The sequence below is a fragment of the Numida meleagris genome, chromosome Z, assembly GCF_002078875.1.
Source record: "Numida meleagris isolate 19003 breed g44 Domestic line chromosome Z, NumMel1.0, whole genome shotgun sequence".
Taxonomy (NCBI): Eukaryota; Metazoa; Chordata; class Aves; order Galliformes; family Numididae; genus Numida; species Numida meleagris.
In genome coordinates, this window is record NC_034438.1 from 59,270,135 (window position 1) to 59,291,286 (window position 21,152).

Sequence of the window (21,152 nt, forward strand, 5' to 3'; positions counted from 1 at the left end):
GTGCCAGGACCAGAGGCAACGGGCACAAACTGGTTCACAGGAGGTTCCCTCTGACCATCCAGGTGATGGAGCACTGGCACAGGGACCCAGAGGCTGTGGGGTCTCCTCCTTGGAGATTTCCAAAAGCCACCTGGACGCGGGGCTGGGCATCCTGCTCTGGGTGTCCCAACTGGAGCAGAGGTGGGGCCAGATGGCCTCCAGATATGTCTCCAACCTTAACCACTCTGTGATTCTGTGAATGCTTGCAACAGTTTAAAATTCAAATTAATTCATGCCATGTATGTGATTATTCTCTGACTGCTGGCGTTTTCTGAACAGTGAAACAATCACCGTGAGCTGTTATGAACAGAAGGCATAAAGATGGAAACCAATGTTAAACTGAGCATGGTCAACACTAAGGACTCACCTTCACGACCAATAACTGATCTTGAGGCTGTATGGAAGCTTATAATTCCTGCCACATTATCACTTGCCAGAATAACCACTGTGACAGTGTCAAAACTGGGCAGAATCCGACTCCCTCCTTCAGTATGAATAAGGCTGACTTTGATACTTTCATTATCTTCTGGCTCTGAATCATCTAAAATGGTCAGCACAACCATCTTTTTTGTTTCACCTACACAGAGAAGAATCCATATAATCATACATGTACACATGGATATCACCTTGGAAAAAGATAATGATCTCATTTTGAAAGGAAATATTCATAAAAAAAAGAACAACAGAAAAAGTGCACGAATCATCCTTACTTATCTTGCTGGATGTTTGCTGAATGCCATTATGAAGCTTCATTCAACTATTTTTGAGCAGTCACTTTAGGCCAATAAAATTATCACATTATTAAGTATATAATCATACTATATAGAAATTAACAATATAGGAATTATTTCTTAATGTCTAAAATTCTTTATTTGCATTACATATTTTCTGAATTTAATATTTAACATAGAAGTGAGTAATGTTATTCTTTTTAAAAGCCATTCTTTCAAAATTACCAAGTGCCTAAGCTCTCTGATGAACCATATGCACGAGTGTGTACACTCAATTTGAATATCTTTACTGGGCCAGGGAATGCATTAAAAGGGGCTGTCGATTTGTTAGTTCCTTGCTTTTGAGACTATCAAAGAATAATCATAGAAGTAGGACACACTATCAATCTCTAATCTCTATATATCCACTAAAATTTACAATGCAATCCTGTTGCTCACTGCACATGCAGAAGTCAGCTATGTTTTATGATTGCGAGACTATCAATTTACAAAGAACACATTTTTTCTGATACATTGTCTTTCAAAATAGTTATTAAACAGTTTTGACTAAACTCATGAACCACTAATGTAATTATATGTCAGCCTCAGAATCACTGCCAGCAGAAAAAGAGAAACCATCTTTTGCACTCAGATGAATTATCAAGGTAGCTAGCACACTATAATCCTTACTACGCTCCTACAAATTGTTTTCAAAATATCTGTTTCATCAACACAGACTTTGAAAATATAAAATACATCATTAAATGTATGATACGTAAGTAAAGCCTGTCAGGGATTTGTTTGTCCTGTTCATGAAATTTTTAAGTATGTTGTTACATTATGCAATGAATATGATCTCAGAATTTAAAATAGATGCCTCAAAAAATTAACACCATTCTGACTGAAGGCTAACCAAAACCAGGACAGATTCTGATTTCCATTATCCTTGCTGCTTGCAACTCTCTTCAGCATTATTATTCCTTATTTACATGATGTAAAGGAAATCTTTATAAAGCAGCACACTGCAATACTTCTTTAACAAAACACTTAGATATTTGTGGTTTCCATTTTTTTCAGCACCACTGTGTCTGTCCTGCAAGATAATCCTCTACACTAATGTACAACCATTCTCTTTTGTACACATATCCTGCGCATTCAGGGTGATATAGGCTAAGAATAAGATGTTTCTTGTAAAAATATTCAAAGGATTGGTACTTGGGTTCCTTTTGCTTTTTGTTAGTTTTATAAAAGAGAAACCAATGCAAAACCTTGTCTCACCTTCAGCAAACACTAGAGTCTCACCAACACCTATAAAATCCACATTTGGGGTAGCAGTTCCACCAGTTACATGCCACTGCACTGTCACCTGTCCCAGGCTGCCTTCTGTTCTGTGTATCATTAGCTGCACATTGGTCTGAGGGCGTTCCTCTACTTCAATGTACAGGCCTTTCTCTGATGCATTGGGACTCACACTGTAGATTTTAAACACTCCAAATGCATCTCCATTCATCATTATGATAACTGTGGAAGTATTTGGCTGTCCTATAGTTGGCTGATTTTTTAAGCTGGCTGAAATGTTCATTAGTTCAACTTTCAAAAGGGTTATAGTGAATTTCTCATCCAGTTCTGGCAGATCATCAGGCAGTATTGTAACTGTGAGATTTGCAAATTCTTCCCCTTCCTCCATTATGGCCCACTGTCTAGTAACAGGTAGATAATCACTGCCAGCAACAGCTTGTGTGCTAAAGAGAGTGAATGCACTGGTAAAGTTTTTCTTGTAGGTCCAGAATCCTGAAGTGTTAGTTAAAGGGCTTGTCTCCGATGTCAGCCAAAGGCAGAGAGGAATCCCAGAAGCACTGGAAAATGTAAAGGCTGAACAGGCTTGTTCTTTTAGGCACTGAGTTGCGCAGACATACACTGGGTCACTTGCTGCTGACACATTAACTCTGGTCTTGGATGGTTGGTCAGGAATTCCTTGTACAGGAGACTCATAATAGGCCAGGATATCCTGACCTTGCTCAACAGCAAGAGCTACGATGTCAGTCTCAGATGTGCTGTAGAAAATCTGCAGCTGACCAAATCTTCCCTCACTAAAAGATATTATAATAAAGAAAGTCTTGTTAGTTGAAAAAGTATGAATAATACTCTATATGTTTCTGTGTTAAGAATAGAAGTGAAAAAAACTGACTGGCCATTTCTGAATTGATGAAAAATTCCAAATAATGGATTAAAATGCACTTCCATTGAAGCTAGTACCAAAATAACTGAGGGTTTTTTTGTTTGTTTTCTTTGTGGATTGCAGGTTTGGTTATTTATAGCTTGGGTAATAGTCTGTTAAGAATGCATATTAGTAAACATTTATTTCTAGGAATTAGTTATGATTTCTTTGGACTTGCTAGCTTTCTTCACTGGCAATGAAAAAAAACCCAGTGCTGTCCAGCCTTGTCATCCTTTCTCTAAGATCACATACATAAATCTCATTTTCCCTTTCTTTTTGATTTCCATTCAGCAAATGTTGGCTCATTTTGTCCTTCAGTTCACATCACGGGAGCAGGATATTCAGCAGGCCTAAATAATCTGATGATTAAATGGATAAAAAGAATCCTTACATACATTGTGTACAGAAAGTTTATGCTGTACATTTCAATGTATATTACGTTTTAGTAAATTTAGTAATTCCTAGTAAGCAGACATCTATTTCAGAAAAAGCATATATGAAATGAAAATGTGTTGAGCTGGCAGATTGCAGAACTGATGCAAATACTGACGCAAATATTTATGAGAGGAGCATTAAATTTGACATTATAGCAAAGATGACAGTAAAGAAAATTAGTAATTATAAATAAAGCAAACATTGTACAAACCTTCGTCTGACCGTTATGTTTGCAAGCAAATTTCTTTCTAGTGGCTCCTGGATTCGATATAAGGATTGATGAAAGAAAACTGTGCCATAAGGATTATCATTGGCAGGTATTACAATTTTTGCCATGCCATCTAACCCAATAGCACCACCATTGGAGGCCTGAGTTAATACTACAAGGACAATCTCAAGAAGAAAAAAAGAAAAAGAATTAATGCAGCTAAACAATTTGTGGTATTTCTAACAATAATCATAGGCAGAGTATAAAAGGAACATCCTATTCCTCCCTGCCAGAACATTCCTTGTTTTCCATTACACGTATTTCCATAACAAGTTAAAACTCAAATACTGTTCAAGAAAGATATAACTGCTTGACTTACTTCTTCTATTTCAGGAACATCATCAGCCAGGATTTCCAACAGTAGCATCTGAAAAGTTTCTCCAGGGGCAAAAGTTATATTGCCTGAGGCAAATTCCAGGTCAGCATGAGCAAGATGTCCGTCAATGGTAGCAATCCAATGAACCGTCACATTACCAAGGGTCCCAGCATTGCGGATTACTGGCAGATCTATGGCTACTGATCCAAATTCGGGCTCCTCCACAGTGAATTCAGTGATCTGAAAAACTAAAGTCCAGCACAGAGACGTCTATCACATTAGTCATAATATTTAAAGTAAAAACATCATCCTCGTTTGTATATAGTGTTATTTCACTTAATTATGGAGGTGAGTCACTTTTAATCAAGTTTAAATTGAAAACTGAACTTTCAGTATTAACATTTTCATTTACAGAGAAAATTAGCAAGAAAATTAAGCGTTCACTTCTCTTCCCAAAAGTTTATTCCATCACATCCACTGTTCAAGGCAAGCCATGAGATATTCCTAAGCTCTTCAAAGACATGTTGGTTATGATTTCCAGTAAGGAATTTTTTAGTATGAAAGCCTGCTTTGGTTGAATACTTAGTAAAACAAAGAGACTAAACTATTTAAACAGATACTGGCATATAGACTTTGGCTTAAATCTATTGCAGGAATGCAGCACTTAGAATAAATAAAAAGGTGTTTGTAGTTCTTTTTTTTTTTTTTAACTAATTTAAAATCTATTTCCACTAGAAGACTTCAAAATCCATTTTTCTTTCACTTTGGAAAAAAATCTTGGTATATGAACTGACTGTTCCTTCCATTTTGCTATATTAAAGCACCATTACTCCTTCATTATTTCATTATAAGTTTATTTTGTCCTTTACTGTTGTTATTCAGACTTCCTCTTTGTCTTCAGAGAGTCACAAATTTGTAGTAAAAATGTTAACAGAAGAGAGAAAATAGCCAAGACTCACCAAAAGATCCAAATGGGTCATCAGAAGCCTCGATAATTATGATTGCCCTAGTCAAAGTTCCAAGCAAGGCTCCACCTGTTGTTTGATTCAGCAGCTGAACATAAAAGGACTCCTCAACTTCAGGATTGATATCATTAATTATATAAATTGGCACAGCTTTACTTGTTTCTCCTTCTAGTAAGACAACATCTGATGAGGCTACACTGTAGTCCTCTCCTAGATTTGTAGATAGAACAAAAACCAAAACCAATAAAAACATAGAAGAATATCAGTGTCTTATGGCTCACTATGGAACACCACTAATATTTATCATCAGTAATATTTATCTTTTTTGCATTTCCTTGTGTTCAAATATTCTTTTTTTTTAACCTTCAAAGCAAGGGAAAACAATCTTTTTCATTTCCCAGTGCCTTCTAGATACTTAGATGGATTAAACTAAAACTCAGCTTGGCCAAAACAGAGTTTAAACTATAAGTCCAAAAGGCAATTACAAGAAGTCCATTATTCTCTTCCATTGAGAAGGTCACACTGCTGAGATACTTCTGTCTTTGATTTCTGATAGCTGTCTGGCATTCCAGGGGATAATAGCAAACTGAAGTACCTTTATTGAAGTAGATTTTACTGAAGTGTGCATGCAGATCTCATCTTAGGCAGATTTTTCTCTAAGAATCCCTGATTAACAACTAACGCATAGCAGATAATGGCTCTCCTTCAGAACATAATTGGAAAAATACTCTGATACACTACTCTGCATTGATCACGGCTGAAATACACTGGGCTTGACCAGTCAGGAGAGGTTTCAGCCTGTAGTTCATAAGGTTGCTCCTTTCTTCATGTAGCTTTTCTTTTCTGGGAATTAACTGCAGAACTTTCTCTCTTATCTTTAGAAGCAAAAAGCTTCTTGAGTTTTGCTTGGGTTTTGTCTGTTTCACAGCTGAGTCCCCAGCTCTCACCTCCCCTCCAATAAACTCATATGAGCCATGCACGATGGGCTTAAATACGTAAGCAGGACTAGAAGGTACCTACATATACCACTGTGGGATTTTTTTTTTCTTAATTTTTTCTTTTTTTTTCCAGTTTGAAGATGTGGGCAGCCACTAGGGAAATGAACAGCCACCTCATTTCCTTGTTTCTCTTGTTAGATTCTTTACTGATGATGACTCAGAGCTTTTTAAAATGTGATGTATCGTCTCTTACATAGGGCTTGGATTCCTGTCTCCTAAGCACAGTCGGTAAATACCATACTTCATTTTTTTTCTACTTGTTTCATTAGACTGCATTTGATACACACTTGTTTTCTTTGGTTAGTGAAAACATACAGAATGCCCTTTATGCTTTAACACACTGAGTATTTCTGCTGTTCTGGTTTCTCACCTGCCGTTGCAGTTATTGGCATAGCTTTAAATTTCACAGAAACATCTGCAAAAATTCCCCCTGTTCTGGTCACATTAATGATTGGTCCGACATAATTTTCAGCAACTCGCACAGTTGAAACTGAAAGCTGAAGTGTTCCAAAAGCGTCATCATTGGCATTGATAATTACATGAGCTATTGTCTCACTCGCTGATCCAAGACGAGGAGAATTTACAACTGAAATGTAAAAAACCAACAACTTAGTGAGAACAAGTCTGGAATGTTTCCTATGCGTGGCTATAAAGTTCACAGACATGAGAGCCACTACTAGCTTTACCAAAACAATCATTTTAAATTTTGACAAAACAAAATGAAGAAACTTTTAGCATTTGTATTATATTATGGTAGAAAAAAGGTAGAGGTAAAATTTTATTGTAATTTCAATTATTGCATTTTATCCTACAAACCTTAAGTATTAGCCTGCATACTTAAATTTTTGGTTTACATATGTAAGATACTTACTTGGCCGATCCTGCACTTTTTCAATCAAAACTGTATTGGTTAGCTCCACAAAAACAGATTCTGACCTCTCAGGATCATCATCATCCAAAATAGGCAAAGATATTATGGCCTCACTTTCATTGGCAGCAAAGACTGTATAACCAGTAATGGGTATGTAATCTTTTCCTTGTATTGCTCTTACAACATTAGGTGGAAGAAAGGATGACTTTTCATCATCACCTAGAGTCCTGTATGTTACCATTACAGTACCAAGGAGACCACCAAGCCTTACTATTGTCAAGGAGATATTTTTTGTTTCTTCCTCAACTTTTATTGGTCTGTTTTTCTCAGAAAAGATGAACAGGCCATATGGATCATCGTTAGCTAAAACTGTTAATGTTGCATTAGTATGATTTCCAAGACGACCACTGGAAACGTTGATGATCAAAACTGAAAACATCTTATCCAGTTCAGGAACTTCATCAGGAGAAACCTGTACTGTAATGTTTGCTCTCACTTGGCCAACATCAAATGTTATGTTTCCATATGTAGAGATCAGATCTTCAGTAAGATCACAGTCTACGATCCAGTGCAGAGTCACCTCAGACAGGGCCCCATGAGTTCTCACAATCTAAGTGGAAAATAAAAAGATTTATGTATTTCTTGGTGCCATAAGTAAGAAAAGTAAAAGATGGTATAGAGCAAAGTCATGGAACCATAGAATATGCTGAGTTGGAAGGGACCCTCAGGGATCATCAAGTCCAAGTCCTGACTCCACACAGGACCACTTAACAGTCAAATCCTTTGTCTGAGTGTTGTCCAAACACCCTGGGCAGCCCGTTCCACGCCCACCACCCTCTGGTGCAGACTTTTTCACTAACCCCCAGCTGCCCCTCCCCTGACACAGCTTCGTGCCGTTCCCTCGGGCCCTGTCGCTGTCACAGAGAGCAGAGCTCAGCGCTGCCCTCCACTTCCTATGAGGAACTGCAGCTGCCATGAGGCCTCCCCTCAGCTCCTCTGCTCTGCACTGAGCAAACCCAGGGACCTCAGCCGCTCCTCACACACCTTGCCCTCCAGACCCTTCCCCATCTTTGTAGCCCTCCTTTGGATGCTCTCTAGTAGCTTGATGCCCTTCTTACACTGTGGCAGCCAACTTGCAGGCAGTGCTGGAGGTAAGGCCGCACAGTGCAGAGCAGAGGGCACAGCCCCTCCCCTTGCCTGGTGGCAGCGCTGGACCTGCTGCTCCCCAGGGCATGGTTGGCCCTTTGGGCTCAAGGGCACACCGCTGTCTCACAGTCAACTTTGTGTCAGCCAGAATCCACAGTTCACATTTTGTGGGACTGCTTTCCTCAGACTGTACATACAGCTGGGGCTGCCCTGTCCCAGCTACAGAATCTGGCACGTGCTCTTCTTAACATTCATACAGCTGGTATTGCTCAGCCCACTAATTTGTCATGGTCTATCTGCAAGGACACTCTAAAATCAAGCGATTCAGCAGCTCCTCCTAATTTGATTTTTGTATGCAACCTTGCTTGATATGCACTCAATTGCCTGTTCCTGTGCACTTAAGAGGTGGTGCTTAAAAACTAACCAGCACTGATGGACACCAATGCATACAAAGGAAGTTTCCCAGGGGACCTTGCCACCTAGTTCCGTATGCAGACTGAAGTCTGCTCTCCTCATATCCAAGGCTGAAGTTTTACTGGCAGTTTTCTTCCTACCACAACATATTTTAAACCTGACTACTTTTGGTAACTACGGCCAAGACATCTGATGGCCACTTCATCCACAATACCCTCTCTGCAAACTGCATATAATCGAGCCCCTCCATTATATACAGCACCAAATCACTGACACAAAGAATTAGCAATAATGCTTTAAAAAAAAATTGTAATCATCATCATCTCAGCTTTGCTGTATTTGGTGTGCCTCAGCACTTCATTTAAATATTACTATCTCAAATGTAAACTCACAGAATTAATTTTAAACCTATGGATATAATTATTACATCATTTTAGCTTTAAGCTGAAATATACACAAAAGAAAGTGAAGTATGAAGTGACAAAACAGAGGTGCATGATAAAGCTAGGTTAAAAACTTGTAGGCCAACAGTAAACAAAATACTCTGTAAAAACAGAAAAGAACAGAACTGCACAGCAGTGTGAGACCCAGAACTTTCTAACCTGTAGCACAATATTGCTATCTCCATCTTCAGGCTCAGTTCCATTCACTGAGAGTGACTCAGCACTGAACTCAAACACGCCATGAGCATCATCAGAAGCTTCAATAGTCACAATGATGTGCGATGCAATTCCCAAGCTGGCTGTAAGTGCAAGTTCCAAAATGAGTTATTATTTTTTTCTAGCACTATTTCTTACATGAAAGAGATCATCTAAGGAGCTTTGTTATAAAAAGCACATATCTGGCTGTTTAGCCTTTTTTTTTTAAATAAATGTATAATAATGACAATAACTATACAAATGGATAAAGAACTGACTTGCAATAATGCAGTCCTGCCAACCCTTGCGTGGAACAACATACCAAAGCAAAATAATAAATCCAAATATGTTAAGTGAGGAACAGAAGGAAAATTCATCATCTAATTAACGAATATCTATCAAAACTTAGGGTGGTGGTGAGTTATACAATGAAACACAGTGTTAGCAGTGTAGATAGGACAAAAGCAAGTGCCATCATAACAGCAGTTGGAATAAAAATAAGGAAGAATAAATAAATCCAGGAAGTCTTACTACTACAGTTACCATCTTGGGTAAAATAACTTGCTGCTTAAAAAGAGCCTGGCACTTAAGAAAACAACTTCTGGAAACACAGAAGAGGAAACAGTACTGCCCTGGAAGCTCCAAAAAGTGGTTAAACCACTGACTTACTCTTAGCTACAAATTGAACTTTGAATTTACAAATAAATCAGAAATAAGGCTGTCACTGTGGAGTAAATTATATAATGGGTGCTAAAACAAAATTTTCAGGTCAGTAGGGCTTAAGTCAAAGGCATGTATAGTCAGAATTTTCCCTCCATTTTTATGTTTTCTGTTTTTTTTCCTCTCAATTTTCATGGCTTTTTTTTTTTCATATAGTATTTTTTTGCATTTTCTCAGAGTTTTTTTTTTCCTGTATGTCATGATATAGATACAAACTTAAAGAATGGGAAAAAAAAATCAAAGCATTCCTTTAAAAAAATTTAACAAGGCTTACTTTCTTCAAGAGTATTTTTGACACACAGAGACTCAAAGTGAAATAAAACAACTATCAAAGCATGTAGTCAGGTAATTCTTAAATGACCCTCAATTTAAAAAGTGTCTTTGCTCTTTGTTCTCCAGAAAAGTCGATGATTGTCAACAAAATTAATTTTTCAGGCTATATTTCCTGATTAACAATACTGCATTTTAAAACAATATAGTTTTGAATACAGAGAAGCTGTTACTTTCAGTATTACGATCAGCATTCGCTGCTATTGAAATTAAGTCTGCCTTAACAGGGCAAAGAACATCTTGACAGAATTCTATGATATACCTAAATGAATCATCTGAAACTTCAAAAAAGGCAACACCATTATAAGCCATGTCAATGGAGTAATTTATTACAGTTAGCAATAAAGAAATTAAGGTTAATCCAAAATGCTTACCATGTTGATAGGCAGTTTGAAGGAAGAAATCCATGTTCCCATCACCACTACCACTGCCATCATTTCTAAAGAGCTCAGCAACTTTTAGATGACAGACAGATACACACATATATACACATATATACATTTATAAATACAGAGTAAGCAGAGGGTAATTTAAACAATTCTGGACAACAAGAAAAAAAAAAGAGAAAAGCATTCTAGGAAGGCATAAACTACAGTTATGGAAATGTACAGGATTTCTGATTAAAACTTCTTAATTTATGATACTGGCAATAGCAATGGGAGGTCAGAAGGAAAGAAAATATCTATACCTATTTTTTGTCTTTCTTTTCTTTCCCTTTTTGTATCCACTATTTGTATTTCCCCTTTCTCACTCCTGAGGTTTGTTGTAGAGAAATGTAAACTTGAAATAATGGAAGTAGAGCTCCCCAGACCCTTTCTTCTAACATCTCACAAAGAGAAAACATGTCAGGAAGTTGGGAAGATCTGTAGAAAGCTTAATGGAGACTTTACTTCGCACTTGCAGTGGTGTTTGAAAGGCGAAAAAGAGAGTTCATTTTAAGGAGGGTATCTACCTACTGGATTATTAAATTTAGTTCTAAGTTTTCTGAGAAAACAGTTTGAAAAAAAATTTTATTTCTCTTAACAAAACAACTATTCAATGAAAAAGACAAAATACACGAGAAATCTAATAATTTTATCAAAAGATTCACTAAGGACACACTATACCATAGACACATAGGATCACATTGGAAAGCTGGTTTTATTCAAGGTAGTATGATACAACTTCCTATATTGCATCACATTTCCACAACATCCATAAAAAAAAATCAATTTATGACTCTCAGTGTTTCTAATAATTTATTTCCCCAGAACCACATATTAAATCTCCTCTAAAAATTTTCTCCAATGGAATAAGCTTCTTTAAAGGATTAGGGAGACCACTGATGCTTGCTGTCCTAGCACCTTAAACCAGTAATTCCTTGGAGCATTTTTCCTGTTCTCACAAATAGCTACCCAACAGTTACAATTCAGCTGTTACTCAAAAACCTCTCAGCACGCCCCCCAGCCTAGTACTGCTATAACCCAGCTGAACAGGTTATGACCCAATGTACTACAATTCCTCTGATTTCACTCACATGGATGGGAAAAAAAAAATAAAAAACAACAACCACAATACTTCGACCACTTAGCTTTAAATATTTTATAAATATTCAAAAATTTTGAAATGCAATGAGTTACTAACATGTTTTCTATATTATTTTAATTCTCATTACCAACCATTGCTACATAAAGTGAAAAGCAGCAACTACCTAACACATGGCAATAATACACCTTCTGTAACACATGGCATCCCTGATACAACCTTTTGGGGCTGTTTGTTTACAATGATTAGCAAATGAGCTGAGGAAAACCTTTTTCCTAAGAAAAAAGAATGCTCCTTGAGGGATGTAGAAGTGGTTTTTGTTTGTTTTCAGAAATTACATGGAAAATAATACTAAGAAAGACAAGATTTTAATGAATGGAGTTAATGAAAATACAACTAAGTGAGTGATGAATGTGACTTACCTCCTCCCTCTGGGTTCAACAGCTCCACTTCAAATGTTTTTTCTAATTCAGGAATAGTATTATCAGTGATGTTAACTGTAATGTACTTGTATCTTTCTCCTGGCTGAAATTCCAGTGTGCCCACAACAGCCTGCAATATGAAAGCTCTTCATATTTTTGTTCTAATGTTTTCATCATATGAAAAAAAGAAACGTAACTTTCATTTTGTCTTTTTCAAAACATCTATTTTTCTTCACTTACACTTTAAAAAAATCTAATGATCTGTTTTACAAAAAAAGACATCTAAATGGACAGACTGGCAAACATCTGTATTCATTTGTAATTTTTCTGCACAATTATCAGTTGGACAAGCAAACGTATGCATATGCAAATTATTTATTTAAGCATGTAGAAATCCCGCTATGTATACACATAATTTAATCTGTACATGCGTCTGAATGATGTAATATACAAAAACAGCAAAACTTCTTGCAACACCGCCATCTCTCATAAGACAAAAAATCAAAACCAGAGTATTTTCTTAGGAAATGCAACTTCTTACATAGAAAGAATTTGGAAGTCACGTAGCAACATATACGCTAAAGGGAATATTACATATTAATTTACCACATCACCACTTAAATCTGTCTTTCCACGAAAGAATCACAGCTGGGGTAAAGTAGTCAAACAGAAGGCTGTCTTCAAGATAAATAACCTTAATTAAATCCCAAAATAATTATACTACCTTGGCAATGGCCATACCTGGTAATCTTTTGGACTGAAAGCTGTAAGTGACACTGTTCTGTATTCCACCAGAACTGTTCCAAGAAGGCCTTGTGCACGAACTACCAGTAATCTGATGTGTCCAACTTCTTCTTTAATAGTAATATGGGGCACAGAAGAAGCTGGAAGAATCATTTTATCACCTGGCTGAGGAGGTAGCCCCACAGAGAACTGGAGCAGACCTGGCAGACAAGAAATACTACTTATATGACTTCTTGAACCAAATTTAAATGATGATAATCAATTTAAATCAAACAATCAATAATATTTACAATTTGTGATGGTTCTGAAATTAAAAATCACTTATATCAATATGTCCTTATGCATCCATCACACTGATTCCAGGGATGTGCTCTGTATTTTCCCTTCTCTCACTGCTCTCCCTGTCCATCTTGATAAAGGAACAGTACTGTAATAAAATCAGCTCTTCCCAAATGAGCTTTACATTACTGGCTATTTAGTTGTATAACAAGCATGCAGAAATGACACTCATTGTGAGAAAATCACATTTGATAAAAAGTTTCCACAAGATCAACATGCAGCCTTTACTTGTTCTCACAAGGGCACCATTGCCTGTTTGATCAGGAAAGCTTACAGGCCTTCTTTTAAAATTCTCAAGAATAAGTAGTTCAGCATTCTTTCAGGTACATAAACAATGAATTAATCTCAAGTTAGATAAAGTGGAATACTTGGCATTGCTACTTCAATTATTAAGACTAAGAAAAGTTTTTATCTAACTAGCAAGATCTACACAATTATTTGAAACAAGACTGCATGATTTCCATCATTGTTACCATATGGGTGGTCACTGGCTTTGATGCTGATATCAGTAGTTTCCTTCTCTGGATCTATACTTGCTCCACTGGTAGGAGTTGAACCTAGTTTTCCATCTCCAGACACTGCAGAGACTAATGTCACACGGAAATATTCATTTAACTCCGGAATGTCATCATCAATAACATGCAAATTTAACACCTAGAGAAGGACCAAATCATGGAAAAATCAAACCATGCAACATTCAACACAATGAGCTTCATGAACCTGCCTAATTCACTGAATTCTTTAATTAGTCAATCAGCTGTATCTGCTGTGTAGTTCTGAAAGTAATGGACAATATTTTTGCTTCTAGGATAATATTTTCTGTCTGGAATATGTTTTCCAAAAGCAATGTGACTACACTATTGGAAATGGAAGGCATGTTTTCCCAAGTGTCTCGATCATCAAAAATAAATAATAAATAGTTGATTGGTTGATTATAAAAATCATATAAATAAACAGAGTTTAATGTCTGTGTATTGAACTTAAAATATCTGATAGATTTAAAAATCTTGAAGAATCTCTGCTTCTGAAGAGATGTTACACTGATTAACTGAATTTAGAGAGCAAGTACATCAATTTTTTTAAACCAGTGTATATTTGGGATTGTAAATCATACTGTTTATTAAAATAACCTTGCTCTTCACATGCTAACATACCTCAGATAATTCCAGTGTTCTCTATATCGTGGCATGTTAGGTAAGCACACGGAAGAAATCATTTAAGCAGCTGAAATATTCAGAGGCATGGGAATGTATAGATTACAAATGTCAATTCAAAGTCCCTCAGGACCTCTCACCTGAAGAGTAACTTGCTCCCACTCTGTTTCTTAGGACCGTGTATATTAACTCCTCTGTGGTCCAGTAAATTGGACCACAAATAAACTGGACAACAAGGCAGTGGAGCAAGAGTGTATATGAGCCCTTTTCTGGCACTAGATAGAGTAAGGCAGACCTTATCCATGACATCAGATTAGAAAAGATTAGGAAACTTCTGCGTTGTATAATTCCATGAAATGCAGTAATATGATTCACCACTGTTAAAGCTGAATGACTAATGACATGAACAAACTATTTGCAGATATGACAAGCTTTCACCAATTGTTACATTATTTAACTGGGACCAAATTCTCAATGCTAGTGAAACCACTAGGATCCTTTCAGATGTCTTTGGTGAATTTCCATCAGTCCACACTGACTTCTGCAGACTGATATAAGAGAAAGTGAGGATGGCATCCTCTACTCAAAATTCATGCTACTCACTCACTACTCACACTACTAGAAAACATACATGAACTCTCTACAGTATTGTGGTCTCACACAACTTCTTCAAATAACTGTAAAAATGCTGTGCTGCAGGTCAGGACTGAATTCATTAAAACAGTTTAGGCAAAAGGAGATAGAACCTGGATGCAAGACCAGCAGTTAACTTTACTGCTATTTAACTGACATGAAGGTAAATATGGGTTACAGAACTCAGTTCAAAACCTAATAAATTTCAAAAGTAACCGGACTATTTACACTTTAAAAAGTATACATACACATGTACAGAAATATAGTTATTCATTTCTATATGTTGTATATATATATATATTTATCTAATTTTATATGCAACCAAATACACATGCACAAATTTTAACTCCTGAACTGAGGTATACATAGATATAGAAGCATCTGTCATACCACTTTCTTGTCAGGGATGCAAAATAAATAAATAAATCGCAGCCAAATATGACAAAACCTATGTGAAGTACACACTGTCTGGTATGAAAGCCAGTCAAGCACACTCAGAAGGAATTCTCCAGCAGGTTTGTAAAGGACAGGATGAATAGTTAACAGGAGGGTAGGGTTTACCTCTGATCTCTGCCAAGGGAGGAATGTGATAGTCCCACTGCTATTAGAAAAATCGGTAACAGAATAATCAATGCCAGTGGAATCAACCTGTGAGATAATGTACTTTATATACACATAGTCTAGAGCTCCCCTTGTACGCTCCACAACACAGGATATAGTGGAACCTTCATCAGAAGTCTGGAAGAAAGCAAGAATTTGAAATGTTTGTAACTGTAAGAGTAAATGAAGACAAGAAATGCATAACATAGAACTCTTTAATGTCAATCAAATGTTCATAAAAAAAAAAAATTGCTGTCATGTTATTTTTAGCTCTTTTGGAGTTGTAGGAAGCTGAAACTGATTTTGATGGTAGTCCGGGCAATCCTAGTGGAATATGCAACAGCTTCTAATGTGTCCCCTGGGACTATGGTAAATAACAACATGTGGATTTGTCCTGGACAGAATCTGTTTCCCAAAGCTACGTGTAAGAAACAGAATCATATACTTGACATGTACATGTCAAAAGCAGCTCAAACTACATTATATTAATGCAATTTATTTTAATTTTCCTTAGCAATAATTTGCAAAAAGATTTGGGTCATCTCTTTTCCCAACACTATAGAAAAAAAAGATACATTAAAATTAAACTATACTATCATCATTCAGAAAAACTTAGAGTTTTCTGTGCTACAGTCCTCCTTGCAGGTCTATCTTAACTGAGAACTTGACTTCTGCAGCAAAAATTTCACATCTTTGTAAGTGTATTCATATGGACCATATGTTTTAAAAATAAATGATAACAATAACGAAATAGAAAATAATTTTATCTGAAAATTTCCAGAAAGGTTAATGTTATCATACTCATTAGGTAAATTTCAGGGATGCTGTATAACACGGTGTGGATACTGCATATGACTTCAGCTTTCTAGTAGACAGATGCACACAAAGCAGTTAAACTACTGGTAAAACATTGATGTGTTCCTGCATCATCACTAAGAGTTCTAAAGGTTCCTTGGTGAAATGGACATAAGATAGGTGCAAAACAATTAACATACCATATAAATTTTTAATTTTTCTTCAAGGTTGGTTGGTGATCTGTGGCATCACAGTGTATCAGTGGCATTTGAACCTGAAGGAATCTATTATCATAGCATATGGTAGGCACACAAAAAGCAAACTGAGCCAAAGTGAAAACCTGTATCACTCAGAAAGTGCAGTTATTCTAAAAAACGTTGCACATTAGCACTTTGACTAAAAAGAATGTAATTAGAAGTTTGTAAGAACTCCCAGTTCAGAAACTATATTCATTTTTTTTCTCCAAAATAATACAATACTAATAAAAACAGCTGTCATGTTCTTCCCCTCATAACTGATTAAAGCAGATGATTTATGTCTATTTCAACCTGCTCCAAAAAGTAGCAAGTTTACACAGCACACTGAAAAAAAAAAAAAGTCTTAGAAACTAAAACCAAAAAACAACACTGCAAGTATTAACCAAATTGACACTAAACAATGTGAAATTAAGACTTTGTTAAGGTCAGCTGGTCCTGTAATTACCTTTTTTGTGCCCAGAACTTCACCTATAATTTTCCTATGACCACCTTACCTCAGGGATACATGTTCCAGTGAAGCCAAATAGACCATTAGCATTATCACTTTTCTGTATTCTTAATCTTGCTGTGGTATTCTCCTGTGAAATTCGAGCTCCACCACGCACACAAATGAGCTTTAGTATGAATAATTCCTCTCCTTCTTCCTCATTGTCATCCTTTGCAGACACAATGAATGATTTATTGGTCTCTCCTTGCTGATACTCCAAATACCCAGAGACAGGGTGGACATCATTTTTTGCAGGAGTTGCATGGAGTTCATAGATCTCTGCGTGTGTCAATTTACGCTCATAAAGCCTTACATCTTGCATAAGCCCTGTGTATCTACTGCTGCCATTGATTCCTGCTCCAATTCTTACTATTCCTGGACCTGAGAAGAAAATTATAATTTTGCACACATTATTGCTTTTCTCTGAAGTAGCAGAAGTCTGTAATTAAATTGTTCTTTTTGTTAAAAAAAAAACAACAGTAAACTGTTTATTATCCCTGATTTTGGAATCATATTGATCTGGAAATAAAAAATCAGGAGGTTCCTTGAACCTCAACTTAGCGCTTCAGTGAGGTCACCACAGACTAAGCAATTCCATCTTTGACTGCCCAAGATTTTCTATTCCATTAATTCTAACAGCACGTTGTCACAGTCCCTTAATTTTATGAGGTTTAGAGGCCAGAGGTTCCCTCTTTCCTGCACAGATTTGCAGAACTGAATTACAACTCCTTTCTTTGTTTTGCTTAACAAATCCTATTTAGACTCTCTTTACTAGGGTGGCTGATCCATTCTCATGATACTCATCAACACTGTATTAACACTTCTGAATGTAGGTTTCACCCACCGCACCATTTGTACAGATTTCAGGAATGATCCACAAAATCCAAATGCTTTTTACAGTAGCATTAATACTTCTCTGTCTCTGAACAGTTATACTATTCAGCAAATTATATGTTCACAGCTGCCTTTGTTACAAACATACTAAGCCAATAACTCATTTCTATTCTATTCTATTCCTGACTTCATTCTGTGACATGGTGACCTACTTAGTGGATGAAGGTAAGGCTGTCGATGTGGGCCACCTGGACTTCAGTAAAGTTTTTGACACTGTCCCCAAACTGGCCCTGTTTGGATGGGCATACGGTCTGCTGGGTGAAACACTGGCTGGATGGCCAGGCCCAAAGAGTTGCAGTCAATGGAGTTAAATCCAGTTGGCAGCCAGTCATGAGCGGTGTCCCCCAGGGCTCGGTACTGGGGCTGCTCCTATTCAACATCTTTATTAATGATCTTGATGAGGGGATTGAGTGCACCCTGAGTAAGTTTGCAGACGACACCAGGTTGGGAGGGAGTGTTGATCTGCCAGAGGGTAGAAAGGCTTTACAGAGGAACCTGGATAGACTGGAACGATGGGCCAAGGTAAACTCTGTGAGTTTCAATAGGGCCAAGTGTCAGGTCCTGCATTTTGGTCACAACAACCCCAGGCAACCCTACAGGCGTGGGGAGGAGTGGCTGGAAAACTGCCTGACGGAGAGGGACCTTGGTGTGCTGATGGACAGTTGGCTGAATATGAGCCAGCAGTGTGCCCAGGTGGCCAAGAAGGCCAATGGCATCCTGGCTTGGATCGGGAACGGTGTGGTGAGCAGGACTAGGGAAGTAATCCTGCCCCTGTACTTTGCACTGGTGAGGCCCCACCTCAAGTACTGTGTTCAGTTTTGGGCGCCTCAGTACAGAAAGGACATTGAGGTGCTGGAGCAGGTCCAAAGAAGGGCAACAAGGCTTCTGAAGGGCTTGGAGAACATGCCCTACGAGGAGCGACTAAAGGAACTGGGGCTGTTTAGTCTGGGGAAGAGGAGGATGAGGGGAGACCTCATTGCTCTCTTCAAATACCTGAAAGGTGATTGCAGTGAGAGCGGGGCTGGTCTCTTCTCAGTGGTGACAGGTGACAGGACAAGGGGAAATGGCCTCAAGTTGCGCCAGGGGAGGTTTAGGTTGGGTATATCAGGAGAAACTTCTTTACAAAAAGGGTTGTTAAGCACTGGAACAGGCTCCCCAGGGAGGTGGTTGAGTCACCATCCCTGAATGTGTTTGAAAACTGTTTGGATGTGGTGCTCAGGGACATGATTTAGCGGTGGGCTGTTAGAGTTAGGGTAGTATGGTTAGGTTGCAGTTGGACTTGATGATCTTGAGGGTCTTTTCCAACCTGAGCAATTCTATGATTCTATTCCATTCCATTATATTCTATTCTGTCCTATCCTGTCCTATCCCATTCTATCCTATCGTATCCTATGCTACCATATTCTATTCCGTTCCATGCTTTTCTATTCCATTCTATTCTGCTCTGTTCTACTGCACTCTTTTCTACTCCATTCTCCTAAAACACATACATCTCAGCTGTTCTCAGCTGCCTTTCTAAAAACAAAGCAGCAAAAATCCCACTCTTTGGTGTACTGTCATACATATGACACTGAGTGACAGTTCTAGAGATGAGCAACCACAGCAACTAATAATAGTTCCAGGGTATCAGGTGGAGGACGGTAAGAAAAACTGGACCACTAAGCTCACCACTGTGCAGTGCTGGACATGAAACTGAGAGAGACAGAATATTTACCTTACAATTGTTGTATATCCAAACAGAGTATATGCCATATCCATGAATAAAGAAAACTTACAATGACTCAGACATATCCTTCTAGCAATAAAAGCATTATTGCATTTCATGGAATCATAGAATCATAGAATGGCCTGGATTGAAAAGGATCATAATGATCAACTAGTTTCAACCCACCTGCTATGTGCAGGGTCACCAACCACTAGACCTGGCTGCCCAGAGCCACATCCAGCCTGGCCTTGAATGCCTCTGGGGATGGGGCATCCACAGCTTCCTTGGGCAACTTGTTCCAGTGCATCGCTTCCCTCTGTGTTCACACATACTTGTTTCAGAAACTGAGGGGAAAAAAGCTAAAGCACTGCAAATCTGATGGAACTTACTAATTGTACTACTGTTTTTACAGCAGAAAAAACTTATTTCTCAGATTTCAGCCACTGGAATTTTAAAAGCAGAAATACAGTACACTATACAACTAAGTTCTCTACTTTCACTCAACTTTTGTGTATACATTTATGTTGATGCATATGCACTTAACATACTCTATCTTCTAAAATTCTCTTTCTCCAATTACAGAAATGGATGCTGTAATCAAGAATTTTATAAACATTGAATCACAGAATGGCTTGGGTCAGAGGGGATGTAAGGGATTATCAAGCTCCAACCCCCCTGCTGCAGGCAGGGCCACCAACCTCTACATCTAATACTACACCAGGCTGCCCAGGGCCCCATTCAACCTGGTATTGAACACCTCCAGGGACAGGGCATCCACAGCCTCTCTGGACAGCCTGTTCCAGCGCCTCACTACTTTCTTGGTAAAGAACTTCTTCCTGATATCCAACCTAAATCTTCCCTCCTTCAACTTAAAACCATTTCCCCTTGTCCTGCCATTATCTACCCTTGTAAAGAGTTGATTCCCCTCCTGTTTGGAGGCTCCCTTTAGGTACTGGAAGCTGCAATGAGGTCTCTCTGCAGCCTTCTCTTCTCCAGGCTGAACAAGACCAGCTCCCACAGTCTGTCTTTGTAGGGGAGGTGCTCCAGCCCTGTGATCATCTTTGCGGCCTCCTCTGGACCCTCTCTAACAGCTCCCTGTCTTTCTTGTATTGGGGGCCCCACACCTGGACACAGTACTCCAGATGGGGCCTCATGAGGGCAGAGTAGAGAGGGACAATCACCTCCCTGTCCTTGCTGGCCACTCCTCTTCTGATGTAACCCAGGATACCGTTTGATTTCCAAGCTGCAAGAGCACACTGCTGGTTCATGTCCAGTTTTTCATCCACCAGGACCCCCAGGTCCTTCTCTGCAGAGCTACTCTCAAGGATTGCTCCTCCCAGTCTGTATATATGCCTGGGATTACTCCAGCCCAAGTGCAAAACCTTGCACTTTGCTGTGTTGAATCTCATTAGATTCACCTAGGCCCACCTTTCGAGTCTGCTGAGGTCCCTCTGAATGGTATCCCTTCCTTCCTGTCACGGTATTGTCTAAGGGTCTGCGTCCGTGACAAGGGGGGGGACAGGCCCAAAA

General features: G+C 38.2%; 1 protein-coding gene across 1 annotated transcript in view; it reads right to left on the reverse strand.

Moving 5' to 3' along the window:
* ADGRV1 (adhesion G protein-coupled receptor V1) overlaps nt 1-21,152 on the reverse strand; it is a 257,698-nt gene that overhangs the window by 194,511 nt on the left and 42,035 nt on the right. Inside the window, exons 21-34 of the mRNA XM_021381087.1 lie at nt 17,031-17,404; nt 15,446-15,622; nt 13,571-13,751; nt 12,756-12,958; nt 12,015-12,144; nt 10,443-10,523; nt 8,983-9,122; nt 6,821-7,430; nt 6,320-6,535; nt 4,946-5,161; nt 3,990-4,234; nt 3,614-3,795; nt 2,028-2,839; nt 407-616 (exon numbers count right to left, since the gene is read on the reverse strand). Of these exons, the coding sequence (XP_021236762.1) occupies nt 407-616; nt 2,028-2,839; nt 3,614-3,795; nt 3,990-4,234; nt 4,946-5,161; nt 6,320-6,535; nt 6,821-7,430; nt 8,983-9,122; nt 10,443-10,523; nt 12,015-12,144; nt 12,756-12,958; nt 13,571-13,751; nt 15,446-15,622; nt 17,031-17,404 (3,777 nt within the window). The remainder of the gene's footprint in view (nt 1-406; nt 617-2,027; nt 2,840-3,613; nt 3,796-3,989; nt 4,235-4,945; nt 5,162-6,319; nt 6,536-6,820; nt 7,431-8,982; nt 9,123-10,442; nt 10,524-12,014; nt 12,145-12,755; nt 12,959-13,570; nt 13,752-15,445; nt 15,623-17,030; nt 17,405-21,152) is intronic.